At 49.7% G+C, this 15,485-nt stretch overlaps 1 protein-coding gene across 6 annotated transcripts in view; it reads left to right on the top strand.

The window, feature by feature from the left end:
- The window catches only part of ZNF185 (zinc finger protein 185 with LIM domain), a 49,572-nt gene extending 36,025 nt beyond the window's left edge, over positions 1–13,547 (top strand). For 3 of the 6 annotated variants that reach the window (XM_063347241.1, XM_063347243.1, XM_063347239.1), the window contains 12 exons: positions 116–211; positions 1,814–1,894; positions 2,102–2,203; positions 2,657–2,815; positions 4,126–4,239; positions 4,494–4,589; positions 5,748–5,849; positions 7,345–7,413; positions 9,519–9,599; positions 9,960–10,062; positions 10,637–10,735; positions 11,584–13,547. In XM_063347241.1, the coding sequence (XP_063203311.1) occupies positions 116–211; positions 1,814–1,894; positions 2,102–2,203; positions 2,657–2,815; positions 4,126–4,239; positions 4,494–4,589; positions 5,748–5,849; positions 7,345–7,413; positions 9,519–9,599; positions 9,960–10,062; positions 10,637–10,735 (1,102 nt within the window). In that variant the 3' untranslated portion in view covers positions 11,584–13,547. The remainder of the gene's footprint in view (positions 1–115; positions 212–1,813; positions 1,895–2,101; positions 2,204–2,656; positions 2,816–4,125; positions 4,240–4,493; positions 4,590–5,747; positions 5,850–7,344; positions 7,414–9,518; positions 9,600–9,959; positions 10,063–10,636; positions 10,736–11,583) is intronic. The other 3 variants (XM_063347240.1, XM_063347242.1, XM_063347244.1) reach the window with 3 other exon arrangements.
- The last annotated feature ends 1,938 nt before the right edge of the window (positions 13,548–15,485 follow it).

Below are 15,485 nucleotides of genomic sequence, written 5' to 3'. Positions count from 1 at the left end.
CCCCTGAATTTGAAGGGTTGAGGCTCTTGATCAAATTGGGCTTCTTCACGCATGTGTTTCAGTGAGGAATGAATCTTCAAATCAACTTGTAAAGCAGACTGCTCTTCTCCTCCAGGTCCACACCACGCTCCAAGGACAGCAGTAGTGGGAACGTGGACATTAACAAGGGGCTGTCGCCCTGTGTGCAGAGTGAAGAAGTTATCTCAAGAAGGCAAGAGAAATAACGGGTTTGCTTTTTCTGCTGAGAGAACACAAGGAATTTACTGCAGGTGGTTCTGGAGAAGGGACTGAGGATGCTGTGTTTGGGGTTAGGAGTCGCCAAGCTGGGCTTTCTTCATGAGTGCATGGAGATACATAGCGAGTGGTGGGGCCGCCGGGTGTGTGGTCAGTGAGGACCGTGGAGGAGGGAGCTCAGGAAGGGGCGCTGGGAAGAGCAGCAGGGAGAGAGCAATGGTGTCAGTGTCCTGTCCTTCTGAGGAATGGATCCATCCTGGATGTACCACAAATACTCCAAATTGTAGTTCTTCATCGCGCAGGGAGGCAGAAAGAGCTGTTCCCAGTCCGCAGGGGCGTGAGTGGAACTTAGACTGCTGAAGGAAAAAGTTACAGAGAGAACAAAACTTCCCCTTTCTCTCCGGTCCCCAGCAAAGTGACCAAGATGGATAAAACTCCATCTGTTGCCCACTCCATGCCTCCCCCAGTCCACAGACTTCCTTTGGCTAAGCCCTCAAACTTACCGAGTTACCGAGAGAAATGCAGAGTCCTGATCCGAGAGTTTTGGTGCTTCCAGGTGCAGTGACTTTGGCTCACGCTTACCGAGGGAGCAGTCACGAGTCCTTCTGCAGCATCGCTCCACTGAAGGACTTGGGAGTTACCTCCTGCGCTTTTCAGTAAATTGATTGTGATTCTGAGCTCCTGGACAAACATGTCTTCTTTAGGCACTTACAACATCCCACCCTGAGTGGGAATCTATACCTCAGGGACCATAAGTGTTTTGCCAGAAGTAAGAGTTTAAGGTATCTAAGGAATTGAAAAGGAATCAAAATAAATTGATCTTGCTTTCGCTTGGGTGACTGTACCAATCGTTTTCTGGCTTGTCCCCTTGCTGAACTTGCAGGGATCGAATTAATGCTGGCAAAGGGAAGCACTCAACCAGTAGCAAGTAAAGTGTAAGGGCTGCCTCCTCTTTCATCGATCTTAATGTTTCAGAGTAGGATCTTTGAAAGCATTTTGAGAATGAATTTCTTAGGGTCTAATTAAATGCAGTTTGGATGCAGCAATCCAGGACAGTTTCAGATTTTCTACAGGGTATCGGCATTCCCAGAGGGTTTGGTGTGCACAAACACACAAGACCAGATAGAAAAAGCGAACAAACTTTTCCCTAGGTTATCATAGGCAGGCGTAAATCCCGGGTGGCTCTGCAGTGGGTTTATCTAGTGGATACACTCCTGAGATGGTCCCCAAATGAGGCCAGCTCATGCCCTTAGCTCTCTGAAACGTAACACAGAGGTACTGGATAACTCATAATGCTCATAACTAAATGACCAGAGTTAAAATGTCAAGTTTGGAAACAGTAAACATGTAACCAATGCTCACCAGGAGCTTTCTTTTTCTTTCAGCATTATTTTTGAAGAGGTCTGTGTGTTTCCTCTGGGTTTTTTTCACATCGCTTTGGATTATCTGGCGTATTCCCATGCAGGGATATTGTACTTTTCTTGAGGCAGGAGATTCACCAGGTGTTGCATCTACATCCTGCAGTCACTCTATGCGCAGTGGCACTTCTTCAGACTATAATAGTCTTCTGTCTTGGTAGGTCCAGCTCTCTACCCAGAGGAAGCAGCATCACTGCTCCAGAGACCCAACGTGCACATGAAGCTGACCCGTGCCGGGAAAGGTATGGAGCCAGAGGACAGGCATGTCCTTACTGCTGTCTCGCACGTCTTGTGTTCTGCCGCTGCCCTGTTCAAAGGGCAATGCTCATTTCTTGGCTACTGAATTCAGAAACCAACGTAATCATGATACTACTGCATTTACTCGCTGCAGTGGGCAGGTTTAGGCCCAAGTGCTAAAGCTGCTAACAGGCTTTTTCCTCCCTGACCAGGATCACTGCAGCTTATGAAGAACAAACCCGGCCCACCACAGATGGTCACCGGGAGAGCCCAGGAGACTGGAGACACAATGATCCTAACCCAGTGGCAGCCAGGTACAGTGGGACATCCCTTTGTATCCCCCATTGATGGCTCTCAAATCCTCAGCCTTTGCCATTCCTGCTTCTTGACACAAACTGGCTGAAGTCCTGGACCTATGTAAGTTTGCCCAGCGTAGACTAATCAAACGATACCGATGAAAGGAATATTAGGTTTAGGATTCCACCCACAAATGGCTGTTCGTATTTCATTTCACTTATCCAATTAACTTGGACAACGGCTGCATCTTGCAGCATTTCATTGTGCTGGACATTCGGTGCACGTAGGTGAGGGGAGGTAGTACCGACCTCTGCCATTCCCCCTGACCTCAGGAACCTATTGCCAGCACGCTGTCCCAGGCTTTCCTTATTGTCAGTAGAAAGAGGCGTGATCCAGCCTCGGCAAATTCTGAACGCTTGTGTGAGCTGCTCATAGCAAATGCAGTCATTGGCTTTATTGGCTTTCTTTAGCAGGTCTAACTTCAGCTCAAAAGAGAGCGCTCTCAGTGCGTATGAGACCCAGCATCCCATGCCACTGTACACGGACCGCCAGCCTTTCAACACCAGCGTGTCAGCACCCAGTCACAGGATACCGTCCTACGTAGACAGCCAAGTATTCAGCACCAGAAGGTAATGGTTTGGGGATGGGATGCAGAGACGGGGGAAGCTGCTGGCACGGAAATATTTGACAGAAATTCTGGTCCAGGTTGTATGATCACTGTGTCAAGAACTGAGAACAGGATTTTTTTCCCAGAGGGAGCAACAACATTGCCAGGTCTCACAACACACGTAACAAGATCATTTTTGGACCTGAAGGGCTGAAGAAGGGATTCGGGAGACCTCAGCTGATAATTGCTCAGTAATGCTGGAGAGTTCTGGGCAGGTTGTGTTCAGACCACCTACACAGTGCCTGGAAACCTGACATGCGTAGAGCTTCTGTGCTTCTCCTCTGTAACTGCAGAAATGATGATTCAGGACCAGTCTGTTTTTTTACTTCTCATGATTCTCAATGACATAAGAGACAAGTCATACACTTATAACTACTATGTGTGTGTATATATATAGACATTCACGTGATCTGAATGTAGCCTTCACCTCTTTTGGCATTTTTCAGAAAGTTGGTGTCACAAAGCTCTCCTTGGCTTTTGGAGGCATTTGCAGACTAGGACCAGAAAAAATGGGACAGACCTTTATTGTACTTCACAGCCTGTTATCACCCCCCGGCACTGGGTGATGCGGACGCGTCTCTGCAGTGCAAGAAACTCGCGCTTCATTCCTGGCCTTGGGTTTATACCATAGACCAAATGCACATCTTGCCCAGAGCAGGGGTTTTCTCATCTTAGGATGAGCTTAGCCTGTCCCTCTTTCTCTCTTTAATGCAGCATTGATTTGCAGTGTTTTTCAGCATTGTTTAACATTAAGTTATACAGTTGCCTGAAGCTTTAATCAGGATCAAAGCACTGATATACAATATAAACATAATCTGCGCCCTGGGGCACTTGCAAGAAAAGAATGACCATAAGCTATAAGCTCATTTTCTCTATCGAAAGAGCCTGAGCTCTGCCCACAGGTTAAAGCCATTCCAATAATGAGTTCTGTCTTGGAAAAGTGAAAATGTGTGGGTCTGACGCCCGGATGGGCCAGCTAGTCAGCAGTTCACACGTGCAGATGGTGCAGAGCTGGTTTTGGTGAGCGTTGGGAAGGGAAACAATATTGAAGATATATCGATTTATGAACTGCTTCGGCTTTACTCTCAAGTGTTGGATTTTGAGTCTGCTTTCCTGGCCTCAGTGCTTTGTATGCACGCTGCAGCACCAGCACGGGTGAAATGGGTGAAAAGGGAGAATGCATCATGATAGTGACTGCTGAGAAGAAATATTAGTTAGCCAACGTGGGGACTCCTGGTCCAACGTAATCAGGGCTTTGTGCTTCCTTGCCAGACATACCTCGGATTACGAAGGGACAGTTTATGATGGGAGAAGCAGCCCTAGGAACAGCGGATACGACAGCACTAGTGCCAGGGGGCACTATGAATTCAACCCCACAGCTGGACGGTAAGAAGTCAAAAGGAATCCAGACTTGTTAACCCAAAGAACACCCCACAGCTACATTTATTCAGTATCTGGAGTGTCCTGAACCACTTCTTACTAATTCCCTGTGCAGTGAGGTGCTGTTTGCGTGGATGGCTGTGGTGTGTGGGTGATTTTGATGCTAAGCAGGGAAACGTTTAGCCAAGAGCCTCACCGCTTGTGAGAATCCCTCACGTGCTCAAGTTCAGTGCTTGAGATTGTATCACTTCCTTTCGTAGCCACGGCTCCCTTCCCAGAGATACCACCATGTCCATTTCCCAGAGAAGCCACAGGGTGCCGTTCTACATGGACAGCTTAAACTATAACAGCACCAGGTAAATGGGTAGTCTTGACGGTTGTGAGGGAAGCCTCCACAAAACTGCCGTGGAAGAGAAGCTAGGAAGCAAAGCCAAGAGCTAAAAGAGAGACGAATGGTTTCCAGGGCATGGATGTGTGATCTAGAGGCCCAGAACTACACTTAAACCATTCCTAGCAAAAGCTACCCAGCATAGGGTCTGTGATACATCTATCTCTGGGCTCTGGGGATTTTTCATCATGTGGGGTGCCAGAACAGAGTGACAGGAGAATGAAGGGCTGGTTCCTGGCTACCCTCCCTTGACCAGAAATCGGCCTTTGCAGAGGCTACAGAAGGAAAGCGATTTAAAAGCAAAGAGAGATGTCAAGAGAGAGGATCACTATCTCCAGAACGTCAATGATTAAATGACTGAAGTGGTCCCAGAACAAGGCTGTTGGAAGGGGTGGGAGGTATCCGATATGGAATACCATTACCCTGGGCTTTCTGTGCCCCTTCGTGGCAGTGTCAGTCCATCCACGTGTGGTCTGACACTGTACGGAGGCACCAGCGTAGGTCTGAGTGTTGGATCTGTAAAGGGGAGTGTGTTGCGGGTGTGAACAGGAGGCACAAGATCCTTGGGTAGCCTAGGGCTGGCTCCCGGCAGGATCAGCTTCATCCCTGCCAGGCAAACGTAACAGGCCTCGTTGCTGAGCAGATAGCCAGCGCTGTGTTCCACAGACATTTTAGCAGCTGTAGTTTTGTCGCCTTCTCCCTTCTGTGGCTTTAGAAATTATTGAGTTGGGGATAGTTATGTTGGACACTGGCCAATATGTCTCTCCTGCAGTACGTTGTGTGCCGTTTCTCTCCATAGCTGCTCCCATTCAGGCTACACGATTCACTTCTGGTCTGTACTTATTTGAAGATCTTATTTGACCTTTTCTCCCATGGCCCTGTAAATGAGACTTTTCCAAATCACTTCTCCAGGGAAGCAGTACTTTTATTTGGGAGATGTGAAAAGAGAAGGGAGCCTTTTTGGTGTGTGATAAAGATGAATTAATCTGTAAGGTTAAGGGCCTTAATATCGCACCCTCTGAAACTACCCTCCTAACAGTAGTGGTAGCTCTTTTCTTGGCCGCCAGCTCAGATCATGTCATGGCTCATGTTTCCAGTGCCCACAGACTTTTCTCTCTCTCACCAGGCTTCTCTCAAATTCGAGTGAGAGGCTCTGCAGTCCGATGGCCACCTTACCGCACAACAGCCCAGCCGCCGCTGGGTACCTGCCTGACTCCAGCACTGCCGGGTAAAGAGCAAGGGGTGGTCCTGGTCCTCCTGCTGGGATGCAGGTTTTGCACACAACCATCCTGTTTGGTGAAGACAAGCCAGACTTTGCTGCTTGCCATCTGGGCCACGGAACACTTCTCAGCCACTTCTGGCTAAGAGCACAGACACTGCCATTGTGGCCAGAGCCACCCATAAGAGAGAGACTGGCTGGGTACTTTTCTCCAGGTCCCCTCTTTTAGACACCAGGACGTAGCGCACTGTATTAGTTGTGTCTTTTCACTTTAGTGCGGCAAAATCGTGAATCCTCTACAACACATTGTAGCTGGAAGGACATGATGGAGCTCCTCATGCCGTACACACTCATCACAGGTGTGGAGCTCTTGGAGGACTCTGCCTTGTCATCTCTCATGAGCAAGTGAGCAGTCTACAGCAAGTCTATCAGATGTCAGTGGGGCTGACACAGGACCCTGATCTCTCATGTATTGCAGAAAAGAGCGTCCCATCACAGTGCAGCTGTCAACTCAGAGCCATGTTCTGGGATTTGTGGTTTCCACAGGCTCCACCTCAGAGGTGAAAATGGCTGCACAGTTTCACACAATTTAGAGAGGGGCTTCGAAGTGCTGAGAGGTCAGCATCGGCTTTCATGGGCAATACCTGGGTCCTCCTGGCCTTGCTACAGACTGCTTATCACAACCCCTGCCTAAGTAGGAGACTCTCATCTGAAACATTTGACATGGGAAGTGTCTATGCTAAGTTAAAAAAAAAAAAAGCTTTTCTTTTCTTTCCTTAGCTGTGACATGGCTCATTTTGCTCATATAAGAAGAGAGGATTAATCCTAGCTTATAGGCAGCCACGAAAATGCACCATGGAGAAAGAGCCTGATTAGTTCATTTCATGGCTCTGTGAAGAGAGCCGGTGGGCACAACGTCTCCCCTCGCTCTGTGACAGAGCTGTAGACAGACAGACAGATGGGGGCATGTCATTTGGAAATCAGAATTTTAAAGAGGGAGGAACGGGCAAGAAAGGTCAGCTCTGTAAGCAAAAGCATCCCCAAAACAAACCAGTAGCGATTTATAACGGATGAAAACGCTGGAGATATTCCAGTGACAAAACAGTCGCTGTAAGTAGTGCTGTGCCAGTAGGGTTTTAATGGTAATGGGCAGAACCACAAGCTCGCTAAATACTTGTTGTGTGCATAATCCTGACACGATTTGAAAAAAGACTTATCCTTGCAAAACAGGGGATAACTGGATGAAAGAGTTACATTATCCATCCCATTCTTTTTAATTAACTCGATTTGTTTTGGTGGGTTAATTAGAGGGGTATTTTGGGTGTTATTTAGCAACAATGCTTGATATTCAGTATTTATTGAAGAACAACAGCATCTCACTCTGTGCCTTTCCATGCACGCGTTGCGTGTCCAAGTGCACACATGTGGTCCCTTGCGCTGTCTCTCATTAGCTCCAGCCTTTTCTAATGCAAATGCTTCTCGTTCTGTTTCCATCCATTCCCAGAAAAGGGGTCCTCTTTGTGAAGGAGTACGTGAACAGCAGCGAGCTGTCAGCCTCCCCCCGCTATGGCAGGTATGAGGAGAGTCCAGAGACAGTCATGTGTCTACATACGTGTGCGAAGCAACAGCGTATGGCTTTGCCAGCTAACGCGCACCAAGCAGGGTCCGGAGCTGGAAGAGTTAGCACTGCGTCAGTGGGGCATTGTATCTCGGCTAATTAGCCCTGGGGGGATTATTACATTGGGTGGGCAGAGAGTTTTGCTAAGACAGCAGCGCTGCTTTGGGGACCCAGACGCATATCCCTGCAACTCACTGGGCTGTCTGGTCCCGTTGCAGTGACAGGGGACCCCTGTGCCACAGCCCCCAGCGAAGGGGAAAACTCCCCCTCTGAGCGGGTTGGCCTCTAAAATAAGTGACGGGATGAAAACGCTACCCTGAGGTTTTTGAGGCTGCATATTTGGCCCTGTCAGGCTTCGCCGTGCATTTGCACGTGTAAATGATTGGGATTGGCGAGGAAAATGTGAAGGTCGAAGGTTCTCACTCAAAAAAGTTATTTATGAGTTAGGAAAAGGTAAACTGTGCCATTTTCAAGCTTAAATCTTCAGTCTTTTGTATTCTGCTCAAAGGTAACTAAGTAAAACCTACTCCGGATTGACACCAGTGTGACTGAGAGCAGAATTTGCCCCTACGTACATGGTGCTTACATTGCTGTGGCAGCTAGTTAAACCCAGCTTGGTGCCTCCCTGCTGGCATTTATCCTCCCGCAGTGCGGTGTGGCATTACTGCGGGAGCTGCTTACAGACTCCATAAGTCTCTAGTCTTTTCTATAGGTCGGCAAAGCAGCTGTCAGCAAGCAAAGATAAGCGTATTGCTGCAGTGTCTAAAAAACACAGGCAAACAGAAGGCAGAGAGGGAACACTCAGCTAGGTGAGACTAAGGATGTGTTCTGTGCCTTTTCCTGCGTAATAGCTCAGGATTTGGGAGTTTAGTAAGCAGTGAAAATAGCTGCTATTTATAGGGTCCATATGTAAACATCAGGACCCCAGTGAGGCCAGAGAAGTTGTACTGAGGAGTGTATTGGAGGCAGGATTTCACAGGCTGCCTCTCCGGCAGCCGGCGCAGGATTTTGCCAATCTCATCTAGCAGCCTGCGGAAAATACCTCGGTCCGCACAGTCTGGGTGACAGCCTGTGTGTATCCCAGCTCCAGACGGGCTGGAGGACATGCTGCGGGCCCACGGGCAGCAGAGCCGAGGCAGCCGTGGCCCCCACTGCCAGGGGAGCCCTTGCTCCCCCTCCTCCTCTCCTGCTCCCCCTCTTTTTATCCCCGCTCCCAGGCCACCTCATTTTGCCTTTTCTGCCACTTTAAGGAGATGACCTGGCTGACAAGAGGGGTCTGATGGCTGTCGAGGAGTAAGGGGGTGGGAGCATGTGGTTGGGAACATACTGGAGGAGGGAGAGAGCAAGAGGGAGCAGTATCTTTCCCTTCTCTTTGGCAAGGTTGTTAGGTCTTCTCAGCCCCTTCCTGAGCTGCATTTGACAAACCCTCATGTGGGACTAAGCTCCTGACACCCCCTGCTCCTCCTGGCACAGAGGGCAGAGGGTGGGAGAGCCTGCAGGGCAGGGCTGCTGTGTGCCCGTGCCACCTCCCTCGGCCTTAGGCTCGAAGGGGCCCCGTTTTGGGGTATGTGCCCTGGTTTCCCAGCCATGCTGCCCACATCCTGCCGCTCCCGGTGGGGACAGCAGCAGCCAAACACATTTTTCAGTGCTCAGAAGTTAGGTGCCAGCCTTTGCTGTCTCTGCCTGCCCTTGGAAGTGCCTACTCCTTGCAAACCTTCACTGCCAGGCTGAGCTCAGAGTGGGCTCTGGATCTGCCTCGAGGCACAGTGATTGTGGTGTGGGGCAGGGAGCAGGATCCTGTCACCCCTGTGGAGGATCTGGAGCACGAATACAGCAGAGATGGAGATACTGCAGCTGACAGCCCTGCTCTGTCAATCAGGGCAGCCCTCTCTATTAGCGAAACGCCTTTTCAGAGCTGGTTAGGAAGGACTAACCCTCTCCCCCAGCAACCGGCAGCTGGGATGTTGCAGTTAAGGCTTTATGCTAATGATTAATGATTCCAGGTGAAATGCTTTTCCCATATATCACTATCAAGTGGTGATACTTCCTTCTGTCTCCAGTGGCAGCCTTGTGGATTTGACCGATTTGGAGAGAGCAACCTACAGCCACCACAGCTACCTGTCCGGCGCTCCCCTGCAGAGGTAGGACAGTTCGGGGCTGCCTTGGGGGTTTCAGCAAACTGTTACACAGAAATTACTTTAAGGTTTTGCTTTTCTGGGATATTGATACGTGTTTGGTGAAACAGCAGCATGAAGTGTAAATGGTCTTTGGAAAATATAGTGGTGTTGACTTGAAGATCTGTACTGCCCTGCTGCTGTGGTCTCTGCACCCCTGGGATAACACATGTCCCTTGGTACTGTCACTAGACACAGTCAAACACATGCGGAAGCAGGTACCTGGTGCAGAGCAGTGCTGGTGTGAGGTAAGAAGCCTCTGGTACCAGTGCTGGGACTGGAACCGGCTTGTGTTACAGAGGAATTCACTCTCCTCTTCCTTCACAGGTCCATCGAACCTGTTTGCAGTTACTGCAGCCGTGAGATCCGAGACTGCCCTAAGATCATAATAGAGCATCTCAACATCTGCTGCCACGAATACTGTTTCAGGGTAAAAAACCCCTTAACTACTGCCTGCCTTCTGTGTGCTGCTGGGAAATGGAGTGGTGGGAGGAGGAATCTTGGTGCAAATTCTGTCCTTAGACTTTGAGTAATGTATATAGTGTGTGCCAAATGCTTGCATCCACACTGGGACAACAGAAGTCATGCAGTCACAGGTGTTGGTTTTGTCCCTAAAAGTTTTTCAGCTCCTCAAACAAATGCATATTAGAAGAAGAAGAATTCTTTATTGGCATCTGATAGAACAGCAGCACCCTCATTCTTCGTGTCCCTGTTCTTGTGGTAGACTTGCTGCTTTGTGGCCTTTGTGCCCCCATGCAGGTCATGCTGAATCTCTCCGGCCTTGCGAAGTTTACGAGTCAGGTCTGTGGAAATGGAGAGTGTGGGAGGAGGAAGCCTGTGGCGGCATTTGTCTGTTGTAGAAAAGTTTAGCCTCAAAGATGCTTTGGCATCCTCACACCTGTGTAACATGATACAGAGACTGTTCGTTTCCCGGCCCCATCCATGCTGTCCCTACTGCACAGTGCTTTGGTTACTGTCCAACCACCTTGTTTTCCCTTCGGCAGTGTGGAATTTGCCACAAAGCAATGGGAGATCTTCTGGATAAAATATTCATCCACCGGGACATTGTCCACTGTGACAAATGCTACGAGAAACTCTTCTAGGTGAGTGCCCCTTTGAGGTGTCGGCATATATGGCTGGATGAGAGTTTACTCATGAGAGTAAACTCAGAGAGTTTACTGAATGAAGAACGTTTTAACCCTCACATTTACAGAGTGACCCATCCAGGGGTTTTCCTGTGGCTTTTTAGTGGGAAGCAGTGACCCTTGTTGCAGAATTAGCTAGAAACATGCTAGAGCTGGTCCCGGGGGTCATGATTAGAGCCACAAGCGCTGGCCATAATGTGATAAACAGGCTGTGTTAGCTTCACGTGGGGGAGACAAGCGGAGGGCTGGCTTGAGTGATGAGAGAGATGTCCCTTAGAGGTTGAGAGTCTCCTCTGAAGGTAATTAAAGAGTTCCTCCTCCTGTCCTGGGCTAACCTGCTGCAGGGGGCTGGGGGCTGTGCGCAGCCGTAACGTTCCTCCAGCAAGGAGGCAGCATGTCAGTGGCAGGTGCTGTTATTGCTATTGCTTTATGTAAAGATCCTTTGAGGTGAAAACCACGGGGAAAACTAGGGAGTTGTACACTCTGTCAACAGATCAACAAGGACGTAGGTTGGATGTGGTTTTGTTCTGTCTGATTACCTGGATGGGGTAGGAGTCGCCACAGTGGCAACCAGAAGCCCCGCCACTGCACTGAGATTATAAAAAGGGACCTTCTTTCCTCATGGCAGAGAGAAGGAGGGAAAGAGGCACCTGCCTCGCTGTGTACGCAGCTGCTTTGTTTGCCTCTTAATGCAGTGCGCCTGGCTAGCCTGTTTCGTCCCGTTCCTGCACGTTCATCTGCTCCACTGACCTCTGTAGTGCAGTGTTTTGTGCTCCTCCGTTCACCTTCTCTTTATTTGCTTGCAGGGTTTTGCAAAGCTGGAGAAGGGGGCCAGCGGCAAGTCCTCAGCAGCACGTATCGGAATATACCTAGCAGTTCCTGACTGGCTAAGATAGCAGAATTCCTGCTCCCTCCTTTCCTCGAGTTATTTTCCCTCTCACTGCCTCATCACAATGAATGAGTTCAACATCTGCTAGTTTATGCTGTCAGCTGCATACAAGACAAGTGCCAATGTTAACGAGATAAGGCAGTGTCGTCGACAAAAGATAAGTGGGCTGATGTTCCGAAGGTGCTGAGCCCCTCTGCCTGTCTTTAACTTCATTAAGATTCCAGAGTGCTCCCTGTGCTGGAAATCAGGCAGAGCTCCTTAGGTCTATCTAAGCTAATTGCAAGAAACCTTTTCTGATTTTTTTTTTTTCCCCCTCTTTAATTTCTGCAATCAGGCTGCAGCTTCGTGCGTGTGAGCTGGCACAAAGCAAGCAGATAGGAGAAGTGTTAAACACTAAATTTGGATTCTTGGGAGGGTCTGAATGTAGTTCTTAGCAAAAGCCTATTTCTGCTTCTCTCACCCCCAAATTCTGCCTAGAAATAGCTTCTGCCTGATTTCCATTTGCTTTCCATGGGCTTTCAGGAGCACTTGCAGACTCACTTTACTCTAATTGTGTGTCAGCTTTAATTTCCCTTTCCTGTCTACTCCCTAGTGGATTGCTGCAGCAGCGTGTGTCTCTGCTGTCTGTTTGGGAAGATAACACTCTCTTTCACCTGGTAGTTTAACTCGGCCTCTGATGGTAGGTGTCTCGTGGCCATACAAAATGTGCCAGAGAACAGGTATCTCAATTGCCTCTCCTGACAAGGAACGCTGCTTGACTGAAATCTGAATTTCCCCCCACCTCGCCAAGGCTTCCCATAATTCCTCTTATTGCTGTAAATTATTTACATCACAAATGCTTACTCGCAAAATTGAACTTCTAGCAGATGCTGTACTTGCTAAAAGTCAGAATCGCATAATTTTAGCCCTTAATTCAGATGCTGAAATGTTGAGAAACCTGGATACCGAAACCTGGAAGTCAGCCTTTATGCCTTAAAAGTACAGCTCTGAATGTGTCCGGAGAGTCATTGTTTTCTCTTTGAAAGCATTAAAAATGTCTGCAGAGCACCCAAGTCAGGTCTGTTGCAGCTCTTACACGGAAATAGGTGATGGCAAAAGCTCTAATGCAGACTATTGTTAGCGAGGTAATTCCTCATGCGCTTAGTGGTGGAAGCTGGCATGCACGCTAACGCTTGGCAAGTTAGTGTTTTACAGCACAAGTGCTATTTAGCTCTTTTTAGGCCACTGTACCAGTTATTTAATCAAACTAGAGGTATGGCCTCAGAAGCAACTCCATGAGGGGAACTCCAGGTGAGAGCAGTAACGGCTCCGCTACTGGCAAGCTTCAGGGTGAGACCTTGGAGCTGTGCCTGCGACAGGGGCTGGGGCAGTGCCATGGTGAGGTACAGCTGGGGGACCACCAGCCCCCTGAACACCCAGGAGTCACGAAGGCGTGGTTTTCAAAAATGGCTACTGATGTTGGCTGCCTACACTTCTAAGTTGTCAAGATGTTAAAGAGACGTTACTTTCTGAGCAGAAGAGGGTCACAGAGCATCTCCTCTCCCCAAACTGATGATTTCTGAAAACCACAGCCAGCAGTTCTTTACTGGTACCTGTGCCCGCGGTGGGGAGCGACTGGTACAGCAGCTGTTACGCGTCTCACGATGCCATGGTGGAAGGGGGATTGTTTAAAATATCGAAACAGATGAGCCTGTAACTACGGGGACACTTTGAGAAGATGATCTGCAGAAATAAGTTATTCACTGATTCCAGAGTTCCTGATGGGTACGCGGCCTTACGACGGACAAATCCTGTTCCCCGTATGTTTTGCGCCACCTCTCCTCACCACTGCCTTTCCCCATAGCAATTGTTTCACCTCAGTATACGGCTCTAATAAACAGTCCTAGCTCATGCGCAGCTTCCTCATCTCTGTGTGTGTGTATAACACACTCCTGTTGTGTGCCCTTTGAGCTGAGGGTCTGTGTCATTTTCTGCTTCTTTTTTTTTAGTAAAGTCACTAAATGCTTTATTGGAGGACATGGCAATGAGAGAAGAGAAGGTACCAAGGAGAAAGGGTATTCTCGAAGGAGGGGGTGGGTTCAGCAAACTGTCTCAGCGGATACGTGATCTGATATTCTCTGCACAATTTAAGGCTGGCTGATCTAAAATCCTGCTCTTACCTGGGGAAAAGGGAGCCTTGATCCACAGCGCACCAGCCTAAGGGTGCTAGTGGGTCCCAGTCTGACAAACAACCCCTGTGTCCAGACAGGGCTCTGGGCTGCTGCTCTCGGAGCTCCTGCCCGGCCCTTCTTCATGCGTTTCCTAGGATCAGGCTGATGAGAACTGCCATCCCGCTGACACTGGGGTGTAGCATCATCACAAAGGGTTCCATGGCATTTTTTCCCCCCACAAAGGCATGCATCACCCAAAAGGGACCTGCAGCTATTCTAAAAATCACGTTTTAATTTGTTTTGGCCTGAACTTTGAAGAATTGCTGGCCTACCCCTCCTTGCTCCACCCTCCCAAACAAAAAAAATGAATTATTTAAAGATGTATATCTTCCTGTTTCTTGTTATCTCCATGTATTTGTGGAGACAGGGTCATCTGGATTTGGGGGAGTTGGTGGATGAGAAGCTGGACATGAGCTGGGAACGTGTGCTGTCAACCCAGAAACCGCCCGCGGCCTGGGCTCATCCCCAGCAGCGTGGGCAGCAGGGCGAGGGGGGATTCTGCCCCTCTGCTCCGCTCGGGGAGACCCCCCTGCAGCGCTGCCTCCAGCCCTGGGGCACCAACAGCAGAAGGACACGGAGCTGTTGGAGCGGGGCCGGAGGAGGCCCCGGAGCTGCTGGGAGGGCTGGAGCCCCTCTGCTGTGGGGACAGGCTGAGAGAGCTGGGGGGGTTCAGCCTGGAGAAGAGAAGGCTCCGCGGAGACCTTCCAGCCCCTGCCAGTCCCTAAAGGGGCTCCAGGAAAGCTGGGGAGGGACTCTGGAGCAGGGAGGGGAGCCATGGGACGAGGGGGAAGGGTTTTCCACTGAAAGAGGGGAGATTTAGGTGAGATCTGGGGAAGAAACTCTTTGCTGTGAGGGGGGTGAGCCCCTGGCCCAGGTTGCCCAGAGAAGCTGTGGCTGCCCCATCCCTGGAGGGGTTCAAGGCCAGGTTGGCCGGGGCTTGGAGCAACCTGGGCTGGTGGGAGGTGTCCCTGCCCAGGGCAGGGGGTGCCACTGGGTGGTCCTGAAGGTCCCTTCCCACCCAGACCATTCTGTGGTTCTGTGATCTGCACGCAGATTTCTCTTATGTGACGGATGAGGTCGTGTATCTTCCACAGACATGAAGAGCTCTTATTTCACCATGGATCCCGCTGCTTGTGGGGACAAACCTTGACCAGATTATTTCAGGTGAAATCACATAACCGTTATCCAAAGGCTACAAGCTGCAGTGGTGAGGGAGCAGGGCTGGGGGCCAGTGCGCAGTGCCTCAGGAGACACCACCTTTGGCACAGACAAGTGTTGGTGCTAGGCCCGGCGTTCAGGCCAAATCAAAAATAAAACCACATTGTGCTTATAGTGCTTGACCTTGATGACTGGAAAAAAACATTGAACACTTATCAGAAAATGCCAGAGGGTGTGTCTGGGTCCAACGCACGCATTTTTGAAGGAGGATGTGAAAAGAATGACGATGTCCCTATCGTCGCCTGCCGCAACCACGTCCTGAGGAGACGTTAACGCTTAACGCTAGCCTTGGCGGACCCCGGCTGATCTTTATTTTTTTGCCTATTTCTACTGGGAGAGGGCCGGGCCCGCGCTCCCCTCAGGGTCCCGCCGCGCACGCGCAGAGCCCCCC

Source organism: Chroicocephalus ridibundus, chromosome 9, assembly GCF_963924245.1.
Source record: "Chroicocephalus ridibundus chromosome 9, bChrRid1.1, whole genome shotgun sequence".
NCBI lineage: Eukaryota > Metazoa > Chordata > Aves > Charadriiformes > Laridae > Chroicocephalus > Chroicocephalus ridibundus.
The sequence above is the reverse complement of the archived record's forward strand: the minus strand, read 5'-3'. Positions and strand labels throughout refer to the sequence as shown.